Genomic DNA, 20,906 nt, shown 5'->3' on the forward strand with positions numbered 1-20,906 from the left:
CCTACCTGCACCTAATAATGCTAGGCCCAGAAGGTCCTCGGGCCAGTCACAGACAGGGAGCCAGGGAGGCAGCCCCACAAATGGGGTCCCTCGCTCTCCTGACTATGTAAGTCCTCGCTACAAAGGTAACAGACCCATCCTGGGTTATGTGTGGACTCCTCCAGCCCAAGGGGGGGGATCCAGACAAGCACCTAACCCAGGGAACTTCCCTCCAAACTTCCCACAGGAGGGCAGAAATTTACCAAACCCTGGGCAGAACTTTTTCCCCAGATATCCACCCGACTTTCAGCCCCAAAACCATCCATCCTTCTTTCCCCAATTCCCTGAGCCCAGACCACTGAATCCGGGAGAGGGGAGGCCAAGGGTGGAGGGGTACCCAAATCTTCCCAACCCGGGGTATTACCAGAGGAGGGATAGCTACCCTTCCCGGGATCAGCCCAGGGGAGAAAACAGGGCCCCGTATCAGCCTGAGCGGGTTTCCCAGTTAGAGCGCCAGGTTCAAAACATGGCGCGGGATATGGGTGACATACTGAGGGCTCAGCAGAACCCTCAGATCAGCATGCCGGCGCAGAACGCACCCAACTCTGGACCTGGTGCTCCAGAACAATGACGGGGGCAGCACCCCGATAACTCACCGGTTCCCAGGGAGGAGGCACAAGGGGAAGGGGGGTGTAAAGCCTTGGAGGAAGCTTCCTTCCTCACTTGTAAACAGCCCCTAGAAACCCAGGAACCGGAAACAAAATCTCTTGCCCCTGAAAGTCTGCCTCCTAAGGAGCAGAGGGGGGGTAGGAGAAACAAAAGACCCAAACAGACTCAGTTTGAGGAGGAGGTACAGATCTTCCAATTTGAGGGAGAGGGATCCTCAGAGGATCCTGGGAAAAGGATCTTCTCCTTCAGAGAGGGGGGAACTCCTCCCAAAGAAAAATGGGTCCCTAGGGATGCAAATCCAGACTGGGGAGATGTGGAGACTGAGCTACCGCCGCCCACCATCTCATCCCAGAACCAACCGCAAGAAAATCCCCTGGTTCAAACCCATCCTGGGGACTGCCTCCAAAAAGGGGGGGGCGGCCCAGAACCGGAGCCAGGGGAACCCACAATGGCTCTGATCTCCAGTTGCCAACTTTTTCTTTCAGATTCCCAAGACTCTCCACAGAATTCTGCCCAAATCTCTTCGCTATCGATGTCCAAAACCAGAAAGTTAGCCCACCAGTTGTCCAAAAATGTACATTATCTGTGCCCCCTTGAGGAGAAGGAGGGAAGATATTATGCCCCGGTACAAGTACAGGGGCAGGGTACAATCTCAGCGCTGGTGGACACTGGATCTCAAGCTACCCTTCTGTCCAGAAGGGCCTTTGACGAACTGAATGCAGGAAGGGGAGAGAATTACCAAATTCCTCTCACCTCTCTTCCTGGACAACTCCAGAACTTTGACGGGAAGGAAATTCCCGTCGAGGGGACGGCAGACTTGGACATTAAGATCGGGCGACACAAGTTGAAACACCCGGTCATAGTTGTGACCCCAGAGGGCACCCCTTGTTTACTAGGGAATGACCTCCTGAGAAGGTTGTCACCCCTAATAGATTGTGTAAACAAGGTCCTCTGGACCCAGACTAGCCGACCAATAAAATTAAAACAGAGTGTCAACCATGTTAGTTTAAACGGCACATGCCACATGGTTGAACAAAAATCTGACCAAGTAGAATTTCACTTCCAGAATAGCCAAATTCCAGACGTGACAGTAATAGCAGTAGGACAAGAGACTGGTGGTGGAGGGTCCCCTCTATTTCTGAAAATCAACCTTCCTTCTAGTCTAAAGTGGTACTCCACGCTGGAAGGAAACACTCTGAAATTCTATACCAATCCACAATCTGAAACTCCCACTCCTATAGTCCAGAAAGATGTGAAATCAGCTCAGAGCCTGGCTGATATTCAGCAAATTGAAGAGCAGTTGTTCATCCCTGTTCAGTTAAATGATGGGAAGGACTCTGTTCTCGCTCGAGTGTGTGTGAACAACGGTAAGAGCTTCATCAGCGAAGCCATGTTCCGCCAACTCCCAAAAGATCCAGCCATTCCCACCTTCAAACTGATAGACAAATGGGAAATGGACCTGGAAGCACCCAATTCAAAACATCTCCTGCCAAGCAGGTGTATGCTCAAAATCTCCATTGGCAACAAGAGCATAGTCCATAATTGTTGGGTCGTGCGAGACGTCACTGCCGCCTTTTGCTTAGGCAGTGACATTCTCAATCGCTTTGCCATTAGTTTGGACCTAATAAACTTCAAAGCTTGGTCCCGATTAGCGGATAATCCCATGGGCTTTGATGATCCAGAAAAAGCATTTAGGTCAGCTCAATTGCTACCTTATGCAGTTGAAATTCAGGTTAAAGAGGAAGTCACCATCCCAGAAAGGACCCGACAATTCTCCCTGGAAGTGAAAGTTAAAAGGGGACAAGAGTTGAAAAACCCTGATGCTTACATACATCTAAATGCTTCTCTCCAACAGCAAGGGTTGGGGGTAAACCCGACTCCATTAGTCCACATAGAACATGACCCCATTCTAATAGAGATGGATAACAGCGACTTAAAGAGTATTACTCTAGCCGCAGGCACCATTATTGGAATGGCGGTTGATGACCGACATTTCTCCATTGATCTTGTAAATGAACTGTTAGGACCCATCCCCAAGGACTGTTTTGACAGTGACAGTGATGACAACGCAACACCAGACAGGATTTTTACCCGGCATGGGGGGAACTTCCTGGTGTACACTTCCTGCCCCTATGGTAAGGAAGATGTGACTTGTGACTTCAGGAGGGATGAGGTGATTTTCCAGGTCCATGAGGGCTGCCTTTCCCACCTGAAGCCTCCGGTCCAAATCAGCACTCTGACCAGGGACTTCTCCACCCAGCTGGAGGAGGCCGCTGAAATAGCCAAACCAGAAGTCTTTCCAGGCTTCAGGCAGATGGTGGAAGAGAGAGTCAACCTAGCTGATGCCTGTGTGACTCTGGAACAAAAGCAAAAGTTGAAACAAGTTTTCTTGGATTTCCAAGATCTCTTTGCGGTAGACTCATATGACTGTGGTCGCACTGACATCCACACAACAACAATCCCCACGGACCCTGGCATGACTCCTGTGTTTGTGAAGCAATATCGCTTGCCTCTCGCATCAATGGAGTCCCTTACCGAAATAATTAAGAACCTTGAGTCCCGGGGAATAATCCGTCCCGTCCACAGCACCTTCAATAATCCGGTGCTGGGAATATTGAAGCCAAACGGCCAGTGGAGACTCTGCGCCGACCTCAGGGAGCTCAACAAACGGGTCCATACTTCCCGATGGCCTCTGCCCTACATTGACCAAGGGCTGGCCCAGATCCAGGGGTCACAGGTATTCACTGCAATAGACCTGACCAATGGGTACTGGACCGTGCCTGTCAGTAGGGAGGACCAATACAAACTGGCTTTTACCTTTGGGGGCCAGCAGTACACATGGACCCGGACTCCCTTCGGATACCTCAACTCCGGCAATGAATTCAACATTTTTCTACACAAGGCCATGCCCGACTTGGGTGCAAGGGGTAACCTGGCTTATGTAGATGATGTCCTCATCAAAAGCTCAACTGTTGAGGAACACATAGCGGAGATCCGTTATGTTCTGACACAGTTGAGGGCCGCCGGAGCAAAACTTTCCTTTCAGAAAGCACAGTGGTGTAGAACCCGTGTTAATTTCTTGGGGCATGAGATTACTCCTCAGGGTCTCTGTCCCCAGGAAAAGAAAGTGGAAGCACTTCAGAAACTGAAAGACCCCACAACTCTGCGGGAACTAAGGAGCCTCCTTGGACTGACTAATTACAGCAGAAAGTTCATTGAGGGCTACGCAGAGATCACCAGACCCCTGATTCATCTCCTGAAGGGGGGGGTCAAGTGGGAATGGGGTCCAGAACAATCCGAGGCAGTAAGACAACTCAAAAGAAGCCTCTCACAAGCGCCTTGCCTAGCTTACCCTGTCAGAAACAAGGAGTTCTTCCTGGAGACGGGGTTCTCTGATACGTGCTTGACGGCAGTATTATACCAAAAGCATGACAAGGTCAATAAAGTAATCTCCTATGCGAGCAAAACTTTATCCTCTGTGGAGGAAAAATTCAACGATTGTGAGAAGGCACTCCTGGCAACGGTGTGGGCATTGAAGAATTACCGCCCGTTTATCCAGGGGGAACACATCATAGTGGAGACTCCACACCAGCCTCTGCAATATCTCCAAAGTGACAGAATCCGGGCCGGAAATGTGAGTAATTCCCGAATTACTTCCTGGATTCTGTCAATGCAAGGCTTTCCTGTGGAGGTCAGATATGGCCAAAACAAGAAGAGTCCCCTCGCGCAAGGTCTGGCTGACTTGCATGATTGTGCCAGAGAAAACTGTCTCGAGGACGAAAGTCTAAAAATAAAGGACAACATGGAGGCATACCTTAATTCCCCACACAAAGTCTTTGAAGAAGACAAGTGTGAGGGAATGCCCACTGTCTATGTGGATGGATGCTCTTACCATGTTGACTACAACGGGGAGAAAGAACTAGTGGCCGGCGTAGGGAATGCATGGGTGAATGAGTCCCCAGAACCCTCCGCCGGATTCAAAATCGGTCCCCGAAGTAGTCAGGTGGCAGAATTGATGGCTGTGCATCAGGCCATCCTCACTGCTGTCCAACATCAACTCCACGAACTGGTCATAATCACAGATTCGGATTATGTACGGAACGGGTTCGTGGAGCACCTGGTTAATTGGAAAACCAGAGGCATGTTATGTGCTAACAACAAACCCTTGAAACATGGGAAGTTGATCCAAAACATTGATGATCTGGTCACCTCGAATGGGATGACCATCTATTGGAAGAAGATCAAGGGTCATTCCAAAGTAGAGGGACCAGACAAAACTGGAAATGACTTAGCTGATCAGCTGGCCAAAACCGGGGCCATCCAAGGGGATCTAATTGAGATTGAGTCCCTGTTGGGGGAAATCCAGGTCACTGCCATCACTAGGTCCCAGACAAATGCTCACAACGACCTCTCAATTGCACAATGGAGTAAGGAGACCCCTGATGCTGATTTGATTACTGCTCAGAAGGGGGATCCAATAATTGGTAAATTTTACCAGCACCTTGAGGACCCTGAGAACTTTCCCCTGACGGATACCGATTACATTGGGAAAGAGGACCTAAGAGTGTTGATGAAATGTCCCAAAATGTTCCGGATCCAAGACGGTTTGTTGGTAAGGAAATCCAAAGCTGGCCACGATCAGTGGGTGGTTCCTACCTCATTCCGAAGCCTGATGTTAAGTCACGCCCATGATGCGGCCACCGCCGGTCATAGGGGGTTTCACACAACATTGGAAATCTTAAGAGAGGTTGCATACTGGCCACACATGGGGCAGGACCTCGACCAATACTTGAAGGGGTGTCTTGTGTGTGCACAATTTCAGCCATCATCCCTCACGCACCGGGCGCCTTTACAAAAGAGGGGAATGACACTGCCATGGTCAGATTTACAAATCGACTTCGTAGGCCCCGTGATTCGCTCGGCTAGGGGGAATAAGTACATGTTGACCGTCACATGCTTGTTTACCAAGTGGGTGGAATGTCTCCCAGCCCCAAATTGCAAGGCAGAAACTGCAGCTGCCTTGATGATTAACCACATCTTTTCCCGTTTTGGTCTACCTCAAAGGATTGAGTCAGACAGAGGTAGCCACTTCACCAGTGAGGTAATGACAAAGATGTGGGAGATACTGGGGGTCAAGAGAAAGCTGCATATTGCTTACCGGCCAGCTTCTTCTGGGGCAGTAGAAAGATATAACCGGACAATTGTGAGCATATTAAAGAAGTTTGTGGCAGATTCTGGGCCAAGTTGGGATATCCGATTACCTCTGGTCCTAATGGCTATCAGATCTACCCCTTCATCTGCAACCAAAATGTCACCATTTGAGTTGATGACTGGGCGCAAGATGGTGCTTCCTCAGCATTTGCTCTATAGGACCCAAGAGCAGACACTGATAAATGCCTCCACTACTCATGAGTATGTAGAGAATTTAAGGAAACACCTCCAACATGCTTTTGCTTATGCTCAGCGGAATCTAGAAAGATCAGCTGATAGCATGAAGACCCATTATGACCTGAAAACTTCCAGGAAGGAATATCAGGTGGGAGACCGGGTCTATCTATACAACTTCCAAAGGAACCAGGCCAAGCAGCGTAAATTTTTGCCTACATGGAAGGGACCCTTTGAGATCGTCGATAAGATCTCCCCTGTGGCCTACAAGATCCGCATCCCCAAAGGCGGTTCGGCAGAGGGGGAAGACAAGTGGGTCCACATAAACCAGTTGAAATGTTGCCATCCCAGGCACACTCTGCAACAACTGGAGGAATCCTCTGGAATCCTAGCAGGCACTGTCTCAGACTAATTCAGTTCCAACCATAAAACATACCACATCTAGTCTCTAAAATATTGTGATTTGCATGAAACTGTCTCTTAGTTATACTGTTTTTTTTTTTTCTCAAAATAAGAATGTAATGTTTCGTTATGATAAAATGCATATGCTGCCCCACTACCTCAACAGTGGTGGAAAAACGTCTATGAGTAGATATTGCCGCTTTTGCTTTATCATCCTAGGAGAGATGAAACCATGAAGGATGACCAAGGAGGACGATCCGGAGACCGGGAGCTGAGACGCAACGGGCTCGGGGTACCGCCCAATACTCCCATCAGGACCGGCGAGGAGAACCGATCGATCAGTACCGGATGGAGAAGAAGATGCTGAACTGTGCCATCTACAGAAGAGGAAGAAGATTATGCGGACAGACCGGTGCATGGGTCAAAACCCTTGTGCACGCGACTCCCCATCGACTCAAATTCAAAGTGCAGTCGCGTGGGGGGGACTTGTTGGGTGTCCTGACCCACGTTTAAGCTATCCTGCTACAACATTTGGTGCTGTGGGCTTAGAAAATTCAAGATGGCAGAAAACCCACATGTGCGCTGAAATCCAGGAAAGCTGCGCAGTTTGTGCGCCCACCAAAATGGTTGCCTCACTTGCCACCCACCAGTGCGAGAATGAAAGGCCGGGTTGCCATGAGGGAAATGGGTTGCCAAAGGAAAAACAGTAGCGCCGGTTAGCTTCAAAGCGCTTTAAAACCACCATTGGACTACCCGCACAGTAGTCTGAAACCATTGGGAATGGCAATGCTGATTGCCAAATGCAACCTAGAATTGTGGGGAATTCATTTCTTAAATCCCAAAAATGGGTGCAGTACCAGTACTCACCACTATCCAAAAGCCGGCGTTTTAAAACCACTCTGTGTGTTTTTCTGAAGGCAAGCAAAATGCCTATTTCAAACCTTGCAACATGTGCAAAATATTCACTGAACACCAGCAGACATTTGGCAGAATGGAGTTTTGTGTGCCTACAAAATCTGGGAAATGAAGAGCCCAAAAACAATGCTTATAACAAAAATGCTATGGAGTCAGCAGCTTAAGCCTAACTGCAACTGGATTTAAAACCACCAAAATCGAAAATGTTAAATTAAATGAGTGACCTATGTTTGGTGTCACATGCCTTTGTAACTGTTGAAATGTCATAGTTTTGCACTTAGAATCAGCATTCTAGCTGCATGTGTAAAATTACAAGTTATTTTAAAAGCAACAAAAAGTTAGCTGAAGGTCTGGCTTAAGGAACTTGATTTTGCCTAGCAACGGATCCCATCAGCAGTGAAACTTGAGTCACCACTGTGTTCCCAGGCCAACCTTCCTTTTGCTGCCCAGGCTAAGGATATGCCATCTATCTGATAATTGAATTATCTGTGCTCTGCAAGAGAGTGAACAAAGCCCTCTTCACTCAGGCAAAGGTTTTTATTACCGCAGTCGTAAATTGTAGCTTCCTCTTGGCAGGAGCTGGGAGGAGCACTGCCTGTGAGAGCAAGCTGGCTTGGCAGAACTGGAAAGAACCAGAAATTCAACCTTGTGCTGAGGGTAAACCACACCCCTTTGGAGCCAGAACATAACTTTAAAAAGATGAATAACTCATAGAGCGGACATGTGAAAATTTTATAAATGATACCATAATTCTTGTGATTTTTCTGCCCACAGTTTAAGACGTGGTAGGAACCGGTGGTATGTTCAGGGGGGTTTTAGCGGAAAAGTGGATATTACTCTAAATGTGTGCATGTTAAAAATCTGAAACTTCATCAGTTAATGTCCCTACCCCCTGCACACATGTATGTAAAGTTGGGTCCATGTCGGAAATTGGAAAAGCAGTTAAAAAGTCAATTATGTACACTCTTTGAATGCAAGCTCCGAGAATGAGCAGATTTGGACATAGACATGGCTAAATTCAGCCACACCATGTATATGTAATTTTAAACAAATGTGTACCTGTGCAAATATGTTTTTAGGTCAGATATAGATTGTGTGTAAAGTTGACAGGGGTGGGTTCTCTGTATCATAAACAGACCTCATCATGATGACACTTCATTTCATTCCCCCAATCAAGGGGACGAATGAAAGCTGACCAATGACGATTGAGAGGGGCAAGTCTAGTGATGCAACACACACACCCATTCTCAAGAAACAGATAAAAAGCAGAGAGTCAGGACACATAGGGAGATTCATTTTTCATCTGCCGCTGAAAGCTCTGCCGGAAAAATCCATACTTACCTCCATCAAACTCCAGAAAGCCAAACTAGAGACTTCAATCTATCCAGAGCAGAGAGACCCAAAGAACCGGTGCCTAGCAGAGACCAGACCCCTGTGAGCAGTTCCAGAGGCCAGGCGCTGTGAGCAGAACCCGGAAAGACCTGACCAGACTGAAGTCCGTGACCAAGTCGCTTTCCTGTTCAAAATCTCTTGTGAGTACTTAGCAAAACTCAGAACACATCTCTTAGTTTAAATTCATCTAATTCAATCTATTTAACCTAAGTAGAACTGCCTCCTAGCTGTCACCTGTCATTCTAGCTGCAAAAATTTGTCACTTGTCATTTTGAAAAAGTGTGCGTTTAAAATTTACAAAACCAAAAACGACCTTTACTAAATTACTCATATCTCCGCAACCGTTTGGGCTAGAGACTTGCAATAACTTTCATTTGGAAGCTGAGATCCCAGGCTTTTCTAGGACCCCAAAACGGTAGAGATAGTCCTTGCGGTTCCTTTGTAATAGCGCTCGGCGCATCCGCGAATTTTACCGCGATTTGCAATTTCTTCACATGTAAAAACTGCTGCTGTTTGCTTTCCATTGGCCAGAAATTCGTTTAACCTGCTAACTATCCCTGCATCATTGCTAGTGTGAGCCTGGACTAATATTAACTAGATACCACTCATCCTGAACCTCTAAAAGGGAATTAAGAGCGTTTCCAGCATATTTCTCATTCATTGCTAGCACCTATCAAAGCATTGCCTGTGTTTTCAAAACTCCTATCTGTTTTCTGTAAGCTTGCTGGGATTGAACTGAATTACAGTTGATTGCATTTCTGAGGACTGTGTGTTTTCCTTCCATTTCCTTGCATTGCATAAAGAGGGGGGGAGGGAATAGCCCGAGAAAAGTGATTACATTGTTTGGTTGAAATCATATTGAGTATTTTCTGTACTGCATTCATTGAACCTTGCATTTCCTTGAACCCTGTAAAGCATCCTCTACCACATTATACTTTATTCCTATTTACCAGTGTGCTACCTTATCCATTTCATGTCAACTCATTAGTGATTATAAGAAGTGTGCTAGTGCCAGATTCTCCGTTGTTAATATTTATAATATCAGATTAAGTGTGATATTCAATTATTAATTTATTATAAGGTGTGATCTATATATCTATTTTAAATTATCAAATAAACCTTTTAAACTTGCAAAACAGAACTACTTCTTGGCTCAGTAGGGTCAGGGGGATTCCAAGAGAGGGGTGTTATATAGGGGTAGTCATCCAGAACGCATGAACTGGACCTAAAGATATATCAATAAGGGTTTTCATTCAGTATCCTAGACTAGGCGTTAACTTAGCTGTAGTGCTGAATTGAATCCTCTTACACTACGTGCTCGCCTTACAAGCAAGAGGACACAGAGCACCACAGGTGCGTTCCCCGGGTCCGTGCTTAGAAACCTTTGGGTATTAAGCACGTTACAAATATCATATCATATCTTTGCAGGCGCTATGACCATGAAGCTAGCTTCACCTGCTGGTTTTCTGGCATATTTTAGCGTGGCTAAGGCCAGGTGGGTGGATGAGCGCAGGCAGCGTGGATTGATGCTTTTGGAGATGCAGTGGTTTAAGTAAATGGATGCAGTGTTGTGCTCTATGTGCATTCCGCCATGTCTCCCTTTCCCAAATCTCACTAACCGTTTTTTCAGAGAGCTCCTGTGCTTGGGGTTCCACAGTGGAACTCTGTGGGGGTGCCTATAATTATGAGGCATTATAATAATGGATTGATATTATATAGCGCTTGACACTGAAGTTGTTACCTTGCACGTGGCACTAAAGTTACATGTGTTTACTGTTAATTTAATGTTTCTCATTTGTCAACATCCCAGAAGTGGTTCAGTTTGCCCTGCTGGGTTTCGAACCTGCAGGTTGCCCGGAAATGTCAACAGAAAGTACTTAACGCGCTGAGCTAACTTATCAGCTTTGTTACGTGACCCGATTCTTCATCCGTAGCAAACAGTTGGTGTAGACAGAGCCACACTTTTGTTGAATTGTGCATTTGTAGAACTACTTCTAAATAGACATCAAAAGAGGACTTTGAGTTTTCCTCAGAATAGTTTATTGGCTTCTAGATCTGAGAGAAGATACATATGGATTAAATGGGCAGCACGTACCTGCGTGTACACCAGCGGGATACTGATCCAGTCGTAATGGAAGAGCATGCTGCATTTCGCCCGGTATTTGTTCAGCTCCTGCCAAGGAATGAAACAGTGGGTGAAGAATAATCTTTCGTTATTGACTCATTGGCCCTCATGAGTGACTCGGTCCAGAAAAAAGTGCCAGTGACAATGGTTACCAGCACCTTTTCTGGACCCGGTTACTCTAACTGTGCCGGTAGGGGCACTGAAGAACTGTCAGGCTTGACTTGCCGGCAGTTCAGACCCCTACCAGTAGATTTTTCACTGAAGCACCGGCAACGTTTCTAGTGATTCAGTATTCCCATTCCCATTCCCAGTCCTATGGGACTCCATGGGAATGGAACTTACCGTTCCTCCGCCACCTGTTATATCACGGTATTACTTGGATATCGGGCGGCGGAAGCGGTAAACCGAGGTTGCTGGTAGGCTGCCCGGCTTACCGGCAGCCTCATAACGAAAGCCATAGTGGGAATGTAGCCCCTCAGAGTCTGCAACCACATCTTTTTGCTCACTGTACCTTTCACAAAGGAGGAATATCCATTTACATATCAGTCTTTGTCCTGCAGACTTCCGCATTCCAACACTGAAATGTTAGGCACTCTTCCTTTGAACAAGAGTACCAACAGCAACCCCCAGATATGTGTTTCGGCTTAGCCGAGGCCTCATCAGTGAGGTGGAGCTGCGCCTCACCAAGGGGTCAATGTCTGGATAACCCTAGGTAACTTAGGGTGACCAACTCCAAGTTCCTTTTACATTAAAAAAGAGGTCAGGGTGCCCCTCTGCAAGAAAGAGCTAACATTTGTGGCTGCAGACTCTGAGCGGGTTCAATCCCACAGAACAGGTTATCATGCTGTGTTCGTTCTTGCAGAGGAGCACCCTGACCTCTTCTTGTAAATAAAAATACTCCCATCTTTTTTAAATACCATAGGTAACGAATGCATGATCCAATTAAACACCAGCAAGATCAACCACAGTGCAATGCAGTATTATTTAGGATTAGTGCATCTAACTAATAATTATTATACACGGAAGTGAAAACCATCAAATCCGTGTAACACCCGCTTAATGTGTTCAATTGGTATACACTTCCATATGCATACAAGCAAATCCATAATAACCAGCTTAACATTCATAATTAATGCACACGCTTTTGAATACATACAATCCAACTACATATAAAATTATTAAGGCAGATAATGTGTGTACATCCAACCCATTGCTCTCTGGCACATAATGATATATCAGCACGCTCAGTGGTGTACATCAAACCCGTTGCTCTTCGGCACATAATGATATATCAGCACGCTCAGTGGTGTACATCAAACCCATTGCTCTCCGGCACATAATTATATATCAGCACGCTCAGTGGTGTACATCCAACCCATTGCTCTCCGGCACATAATGATATATCAGCACGCTCAGTGGTGTACATCCAACCCATTGCTCTCCGGCACATAATGATATATCAGCACGCTCAGTGGTGTACATCCAACCCATTGCTCTCCGGCACATAATGATATATCAGCACGCTCAGTGGTGTACATCCAACCCATTGCTCTCCGGCACATAATGATATATCAGCACGCTCAGTGGTGTACATCCAACCCATTGCTCTCCGGCACATAATGATATATCAGCACGCTCCGTGGTGTACATCAAACCCATTGCTCTCCGGCACATAATGATATATCAGCACGCTCAGTGGTGTACATCCAACCCATTGCTCTCCGGCACATAATGATATATCAGCACGCTCAGTGGTGTACATCCAACCCATTGCTCTCCGGCACATAATGATATATCAGCACGCTCAGTGGTGTACATCCAACCCATTGCTCTCCGGCACATAATGATATATCAGCAAGCTCAGTGGTGTACATCAAACCCATTGCTCTCCGGCACATAATGATATATCAGCACGCTCAGTGGTGTACATCAAACCCATTGCTCTCCGGCACATAATGATATATCAGCACGCTCAGTGGTGTACATCAAACCCATTGCTCTCCGGCACATAATGATATATCAGCACGCTCAGTGGTGTACATCAAACCCATTGCTCTCCGGCACATAATGATATATCAGCACGCTCAGTGGTGTACATCAAACCCATTGCTCTCCGGCACATAATGATATATCAGCACGCTCAGTGGTGTACATCCAACCCATTGCTCTCCGGCACATAATGATATATCAGCACGCTCAGTGGTGTACATCCAACCCATTGCTCTCCGGCACATAATGATATATCAGCACTCTCAGTGGTGTACATCCAACCCATTGCTCTTCGGCAGTTAATGATATCACGGTTCCATGTGTTAATATCCCCGCAAAAATATCGCCATACAAAAATATCGGCATATTTTTGCGGCGATATTAAGGCATGGAATTTGCGGGGGACACCCCTGCAACCCCTGCATTATTTTTAAAGGAGCGGGGGACACCCGCGCAAACCCTCCTCCCAAAACCCCCAAAAATTATCCACCCAACAAATATCACCTATGGCAGTTCCAGACGACCATATATAAAGCGATATTTTTGGTGGGGACAATACGTAGTGATACCGATATAACAGCACTCTCAGTGGTGTGCATCCAGCCCATTGCCCTTCTTCCGCAAGTGCCTGCACTATTTATTTCCTGCTTGCCCAGACCCTCTTTAAGAGAACTTTGAAAGCCCAGGGGAAAATGATAGCTATTAAAGGCAAATTTAATAAAGCATGTCTACTGTGTAAAGGTTTCTTTTTCAAAGGAGGGAAGAATATATTTTAATTATGAAGCAGTATATTTTGACTAAATTGCCATAAAGAGCATTGCCTTATCAGTTGTGTCTGGACAATTAGGACCTTGGCAGTCTGACCAGCGTTTCTTCTTCCCTTGGAAGTTTACAGGTGTTTTATTTTGCTTTGGTTTACATCATTTTTAAAAAGAATAAAATCACACACCTACAGGTACACAATCACTAAAACAAGTGAACAGAAAAATGTGTCTAAATGTGTCTATCTAATCAAACAATGAGCTGCTTAGTGTTGTACCAATTCATTATGTCTTGGATAACTCCGCAGACTGCAGTGATCATAGGTGTGAAGGAACCATTAAGTATTCTAATCCAGAAGTGTTCCGATGACAAAAAGCCAACTTCAGCAGCACATCTATTTAAATCAAGACTCCAGTTGGATTGCACCCACACACTCCTTTAGTAGATGGCACCAGGATTCTAACCTTAGTATAGCAAAAAGTACAGTTTCTGCTCTCCTCTGGCCGCTTCCACGAATATCAAAGATGTCACCAATAATAGCGGTACTCATGCAAAATCTGTGAAACGTCTCCTGGTACCTCTGACAAGGAAATTGTTGCAGACAGGTAGGCGCCTCAAGCCCTGTCTTGTGCGGGATGCAACATATATAGTTTGCATAGCGAAAAAGAGAGTCGCGTGAGTTCATCATGTCCATCTTTGGCCCTGAATCGATCTTTCTTCAAAGCTTCAAGGAGAATCGCAAGGTCACACAACATGTTCCCGCACCTGCTTACCAATTCATTTAAATGCAGATACGCATTTCAGGACAGACAATCTGAGAGGACTTTTTTTTTTAACTTTCTTTATTGGTTTTTCACAAAAATTAAAAAACAAGCCATGCACCAGCTGTGACGAGCGACCCCCCCCCGCTTCCACCTCCCCCAACCCCCACCCCGACTGCGCTTCACCTCCCGCGTGGTTACGCAGTGAGACCCAACATAAAATTCACCATTATGTGTTATCTGGAACGTTGGTAGTCCATGGTGGTGAGGACCTCTGACTACGTGCTGGGGAAAGAGTTTGTGAGTCCAGGTCATCTGTGGATGATATCAGATAGGCTATATATGGCCCCCAGATGTCTGGAGGACGTGCATGTAGCGACAGTGTCTTGATGAAGCTGGTCTCTACATCTTGGCAGTACGTGATGTCATTTAACCAGTGATGTAGTCTCGGAGGTGGTCCCCTTCCCCAATTGCATGCCACTCTTCTTCGTTCTAGGACTAGTAGAAGATCCGCCATTTTCCGGACTGCGCTCTGCAAATCCCTAGTCAGACCCAGCACTGTTAATTTAGGCTCGGAAAGCAGCTCTGTGCCAATTATAGCTGATGTTTTTTCTAGCACTGCTTACCAGAATGTAGCCACTCTGGGGCAAGTCCATGTCAAGTGCATGAAGTCGGCCCCAGGAAATCCACATCGACCGCACGCCGCGGATATTGTTTCTCGTTGGGTATGGAGTTTCGCCGGGGTGTGGTATACTTGATGAAGGTAGTTGAAGTGCATCTGTTTGTATCTCATGTTAATTGCTACTTTTTTAGTAAGATTTAGTATGTGGTTCCAGTCACCTTCTGCAATCGTGGCACCTAATGCTCTTTCTCATCTCCTTTTCGCGCCTGGGTTGGGTGGCTTGGATACCGGCAGTAGGGACTTGTAGATGGTCATTATTAAGTGGCCTTCTCCCTGTGCCTGTATCATACTGTCCAGCAGAGGCCAAACAGGGGGCTGTTGTGGAAAGGTCGGGATACTGGTCTGTAGTGTGTGCCGCAACCTGAAGTAGATGTAGACGTCCAGAGCATTCTTACCTCCCATAGTCTGGGCCTGCTGGAGAGAAAGAAATGTCCCTTCTGGGAAGTGGTCGTTCATTGTATGTATCTGTAGTTTTTTTGTCCATTGTTGGGAAACGCTTTCCCCGGTGATGGGGATTCCCGGAATGTTTTTGACTGGAAGGAGAGGGGGGGTATCTGATTTGGATTTCGCTTCTTTTTGCCATATTTTTCCAGATGGAGTATGTTGTGAAAACAATGTTCAATGGAGTTCGAGGTGCTGAAAAATTGCCAAAAATAATGGTGCGTAGGAGGTGCGGGGTCGCCAGGGCTCTTTTGATTTGGACATGTGGCTTGACAAAGTGTGTAGTATACCAATGACTGAGAAATTGAGCTTATGCAGCCTGATAGTATCGCTTTACATCTGTGAGGGCCAGGCCTCCTTGTCTCACCGGAAGGGTCAGTGTGTTATATGATTCTCTCGCCATTTTACCGGCCCAAATTAGGTCCAGTATCATGCTCTTGATGCATTATAGGAATCTTTGCATCAATACCAGGGGAACGTTCGAAAAAAGATACAGCAGTTTTGGTAGGTTGACCATTTTGACTATCGATACTCTGCCCCAGAGTGTGAGCGGGAGTGATTTCTATCTATTGATTTAGTTTTGAATGGCGTCTACTACTCTTTCACAGTTATCACGCATGATATCTCCGCTGGATCTGGACATGTAGATACCCAGATACCTAACTTGTGAGTGTTGCCACTGGAAGCCAAAGTCATCGACAAATTCCTTGGTTGAAGCAGTTAAGGGGAAGATTATTGATTTGGAGTTATTGACTTTCAGCCCTGAGAAATGGCCAAATCTCAGTACCGCCCGCATCACTGGGTTTAGGTTCTCATTGGCATCGCGAAGAAAAAGTGCAACATTGTCAGCGTACAGTGATATAATCAGGTTGTGTGGGCCCAGGGATAGGCCTCTATGGAGATGGTGGAGTCTGAGGTCTGAGGCCAGTGGTTCCATCACTAAGGCAAACAATAGTGCGGACAGTGGGCACCCCTGCCTTGTTCCTCTCTGTAGGCATATATTAGTTGAGCGGTCGGTTCCCAGCGTGATGGTGGATGTTGATTTTTTGTATAATAGGGAAATTAATTGTATAAAGCGCCTGCCCAGGCCCTTGCATTCCAGGATTGCATATAGGAAGGGCCATTCAACCGAATCAAAGGTTTTTTCAGCATCTAATAGTACTGCCACTCCTTGGCTTTCTGGGTTAATGGCTTCTGTCACATCGAACATTCTTCTTATGCCAAACGATGTGTTTCTGCCCGGTATGAAGCCTGCTTGGTCGGCCAGCACCATGGCAGGCATCAGAGGGAGCAGACTTTTAGTTAGTACCTTCACCAGGATTTTGTTATCTAACTTTATTAGTGACATTGGTCTATAGGATGCACAGTCATCTTTAGGTTTACCGGGTTTACGGAGGAGAATTATATTGGTCATGTAGAGCGTAGGTGGTAATTGCTCATTGACCAGGGCTTCATCATATACTTGTAGCAAGAGTGGAGCTAGGAGATTTGTAAAGTATTTGTAGAATTCGCCTGTCAGGCCGTCCGGGCCTGGTGCTTTTGTATTTGGTAGTTCCTAGATTACTTCAAGAATTTCTTCTGTGGTGATGGGCACATTAAGTGGTTCTCTGAGTTCGATGTCTAACCAATACAGTTCAATTGTGTCTAGATATTGCGATAGTTCGATGGGGTCTGCAGTATAGTATGAGTTGTATAGCCTCTGGTAATATTGGCAGAATGTCTCAATTATGTCCTTGGCAGCATAGACGGGGTTGCCGGTGCTATCGACGATCGATTCGACCATTGTGGGCTTTCTATCTGCTGCTACGAGTCAAGCCAATAGTTCTCCAGGTTGTTGTCCCTTGCCGTACTGACGGGTCTTGTGATGGCTGGTTAGAAATGTTGTTTCTTTTCTGCTGTGGTTCTGAATATTTCTAGTTCTTCCTTGAGTTTTGCTAGTACCTATGGATTATTGGCAGATGGAAGTGAGTGTTCGAGTTCCTTAAGGCGCGACTCGCTTGAGTTCAGTTCTCTGCATATTAGCCTAAGGATCCCATTTTCTTTTGCAAGGCAGACCCCTCTGATGAAGCACTTTAGGGTTTCCCAGAGTGTCCCCGCTGAGGACACTGACCCCTGATTGATCTCAAAGAAGGATATTATTTCCTTTCAGAGTTTGTCAGCGAAGACCTGGTCTTGAAGAGCTCTGGGTTTGAATCTCCAGTGAGGTCTGTTGTTAGTCGTTTGGGATGTGGTGCATTCCAGGATTACTGCTGAGTGATCTGATAGGGATCTGGGGAGGATTTGGCATTCCCCCCACTGAAAGCGGTTATTTTCAGACACAAGGAGGTAATCTAGTGTAGAACTGCTTTTGTGGACCCAGCAAAAGTAAGTGTACTCTCGAGCGTCCCAATGCTTGCATCTCCATATGTCTGTAAGATCGTAGGCCTTGCATATCTCCCTAATATGCAGGCTTGCTTTGGAGTGGGGAAGTGCATCGTTGTGTGACTTGTCTTTGCTGGGGTCGAGTGGTGTATTAAAGTCTCCACCTCAGATGACTGTGGGTCGCCTGCCTGTTTCCAGATGTGTCATCACCCAGTCAAAGTTGTTGGGGCCATCGACGTTTGGGCCTAGGAGTTTACTAGGATTATTTCTTCGCCATTAATAGTTCCATGTACTAGCAACAACCTCCCTTCCATATCTTTTTGGGTTGAAATTAACCTGAAGTTGGTTGTTTGTTGATTAGGATAGCCACGCCTCTGGGGCGTATGAGGAGTAGGAGGCGAAATACCTATGGCAGCCCCATTCTCTGGCCTGAGATTTACGGAAGCGGGCGCAGGTGTGTTTCCTGTATGAAGGCTATGTCGATTTCATGGCGTCGCAAATATTGCGTTATTTTCCTCACTTTAGTCAGTTGATTGCCACCTTTAATGTTCCATGTGGCTAAATTGAATCTGCCAGTTTATTTTTCATTTATTTAGCTAGGTTTGTGGAGGTCATCCTATCTGTGAGTTCCTGGCTGTTCTGTTCTCGGTTCTGTTGGGTGGGGGCCAAGTCCCTGTGATTCGGGCGGCTATGGGTTAATTTGAGGTGGGGCCGAGCACGGGGTGGCCCGCTCGCAGCCGTTGCATGTGTAAAAGAACAAACTTCCCCCAACTTGGTGGTCTCTAACTTGTTCACTGTACTCCCTCCCGTCGCACGAGCAACCCCCAACCTGCTCGTTCTTTGTTTTCCCTCCCGTTAACATTCAACTGGTGGAATTTAACTTTTGCTGCGCAAGGGCCTCTGGTAGCCTTCCAAGTCACGCGGCCCTAGAGTACTTTACCCCAATGTTGCATTCTGGTGGGATTATCGTTACATGTTGGTCGTTCTTCCATTGGCCTTGGCCGATTATGGCGGGTTTCTCTGAGCCTTCTCCCTCTGTGCGCGCGCTTGTTTGTTGCTCAGTGAGCTGCAGCTGCCTGGTCAAAGTACGAGCCAGCTTCCTTGGGTGTCTGGAAGAATTGGGTCTTTCTGTTATGTTGCACTCTGAGCCGGGTAGGGAAGAGCATCAAGTAGGGTATTTAGTTGTCGCTGAGCCTTTGTTTGATGCCTGCAAAGGATCTCCTTTGTCCCTGGATGGCCGGAGAGAAGTCCGGGTAGAAGTGGATGGTGTCACCATCGTGTTGGAGCTCTCCTTTCTCCCTCGCAAGTCGGAGAATTGTGTCTCGATCTTTATAATTGAGTAATTTTGCGATGATTGTACGAGGTGGGGCCTCCGGAATTGGTTTTGTTACTGGGATTCTGTGGGCTCTTTCAATGACAAATAGGTGTGATAGGGCTTCTGACCCAAAGAGGTTTATGCACATCGCCTATACATGGTCTTCCATTTACGTCTGTAACTGTTGCTGTAACTGTTGCTCTCTTACCCCAACAATCCTGATGTTGTTTCTCCTGGAGCGCCCTTATAAATCTTCATTTCGCGCATTAGCTGTTTTCATCTGGGTTTCTAGTGTTGACACTCTGGCTGCTAGGGCTATCACACCGTCATCGAGGTTGGACACTCATTGCTCTACCCCATCTAGACGTTCGGTATGGCTATAGAGCCGGTGCTACAATTGGTCTACCTTGGGGGAGAGGCCATCCATCTTACTGTCGAGATTCCCAATCCCAGCCTTCAGTTAAAGGAGAATTTCCCTGATATCCATGGGTTGGGAGCTGTCGTCTTCCTGGGCTGCCTCATGCGTCAGGGATTCTGACCCGCCGTTTTGTCTGGATGTTTTAGATGCGGTGCCGGATTCAAAGTTCAGCTTTCGCTGTGATTTATCAGTCTTTCCCATACTGTTTATGTGAGAGCAAATATCGATGTGAACTTTATAGCTGCAGCCAGGTGGCGTTTCGGGCCACAGATATGAGGTAAAGTCCAGAAGATCTTTACTTTGCATAATGCTTGCCCCACTTCTAGATAGCTTTACATTTGCCGTCTAATGTTGTTTTCGTTCCGAGACGGCCTATCGGATTGTCCAGGGTACCGTAGGGAGTGCCGGTGTTTGATCGACAGCAGTATATTGGTGCTATGTTTGGTTAATGCCGTGCTGTTCCCTTTTTACATACTCACTATTCTTGTGCTTCTGTGGAGGAGGGATGCCCCGCGTGCTGCTTGGGGATGAGTTTTGTGTAACAAGTGTCTCCCGGGTGGTCGACGTAACTTGGCAAATTATGCGGTAAGCGAGGGTTATGGCTTAGTGCTTGGCAATACTGTCATTGAATATTTGCTTTCGATATGACGTGCCTATGCCGTTATGGGGTGGCTGCCTCCTCTCCGTCTGCGTTGGTTGCTGCTAATTGTTGTATGTTTTTTCTTTCGGTCTCTTCCACGGACCTACGCATTGCTCAGGACTGGTATTTCATCGGCACTCTCACTCCCGGACCGTGCCTGGCCATGGGTGATACAATCTTTGTGTACGTGCCTTCTGCTTGCCAGTCTGTGGGTATGCGTGGTGTAAGGCTGTTATAGCTACAGGGTTGGGCACCTTGCAACAGGATAATTGCTGTTATGTTCGGTATGTCAGATGGTTCTGAGGAGGCAGGTATGGCATCGTAGTGCGTGGTACGAGCGCAGGATGTAGTGTGTTGCTTTCCCTATGCTGTCACAGTGCAGGTATTGCGGTCTATTTATTTGCGTGCGCTGTACCCGGAAGTGGGCTGAAGTCGTCTATCTCTCGTCGTGTGTATCTGCCTCTGATGCTGGAGATGTTCTCATGGGCCTGCTGCAGGGGTTCACTCCGGTGGCTGCTCTTGGCTATGCGCGGGGACCTGGGGATGTCGGGGCTTTATTGCTCTGCGCCCTCGCTCTTTTCATCTGGTGCTGGTCTCCGCGTCAGATCCGGAGTCGCTTGCCGCTTTTGTTGGTTCAGAACTAGGCCATTGAAGCAGCTGGGGAGAGGAG

General features: G+C 46.8%; 1 protein-coding gene across 1 annotated transcript in view; it reads right to left on the reverse strand.

Annotated features, from left to right (window-relative positions):
- The window catches only part of BEST4 (bestrophin 4), a 178,380-nt gene that overhangs the window by 103,428 nt on the left and 54,046 nt on the right, over nucleotides 1–20,906 (reverse strand). Inside the window, exon 5 of the mRNA XM_069642787.1 lies at nucleotides 10,838–10,915. Coding sequence (XP_069498888.1) covers nucleotides 10,838–10,915 — 78 coding nt within the window. The remainder of the gene's footprint in view (nucleotides 1–10,837; nucleotides 10,916–20,906) is intronic.

Source organism: Ambystoma mexicanum, chromosome 1q (assembly GCF_040938575.1).
Source record: "Ambystoma mexicanum isolate Mex_15411 chromosome 1q, UKY_AmexF1_1, whole genome shotgun sequence".
Classification (NCBI taxonomy): Eukaryota; Metazoa; Chordata; class Amphibia; order Caudata; family Ambystomatidae; genus Ambystoma; species Ambystoma mexicanum.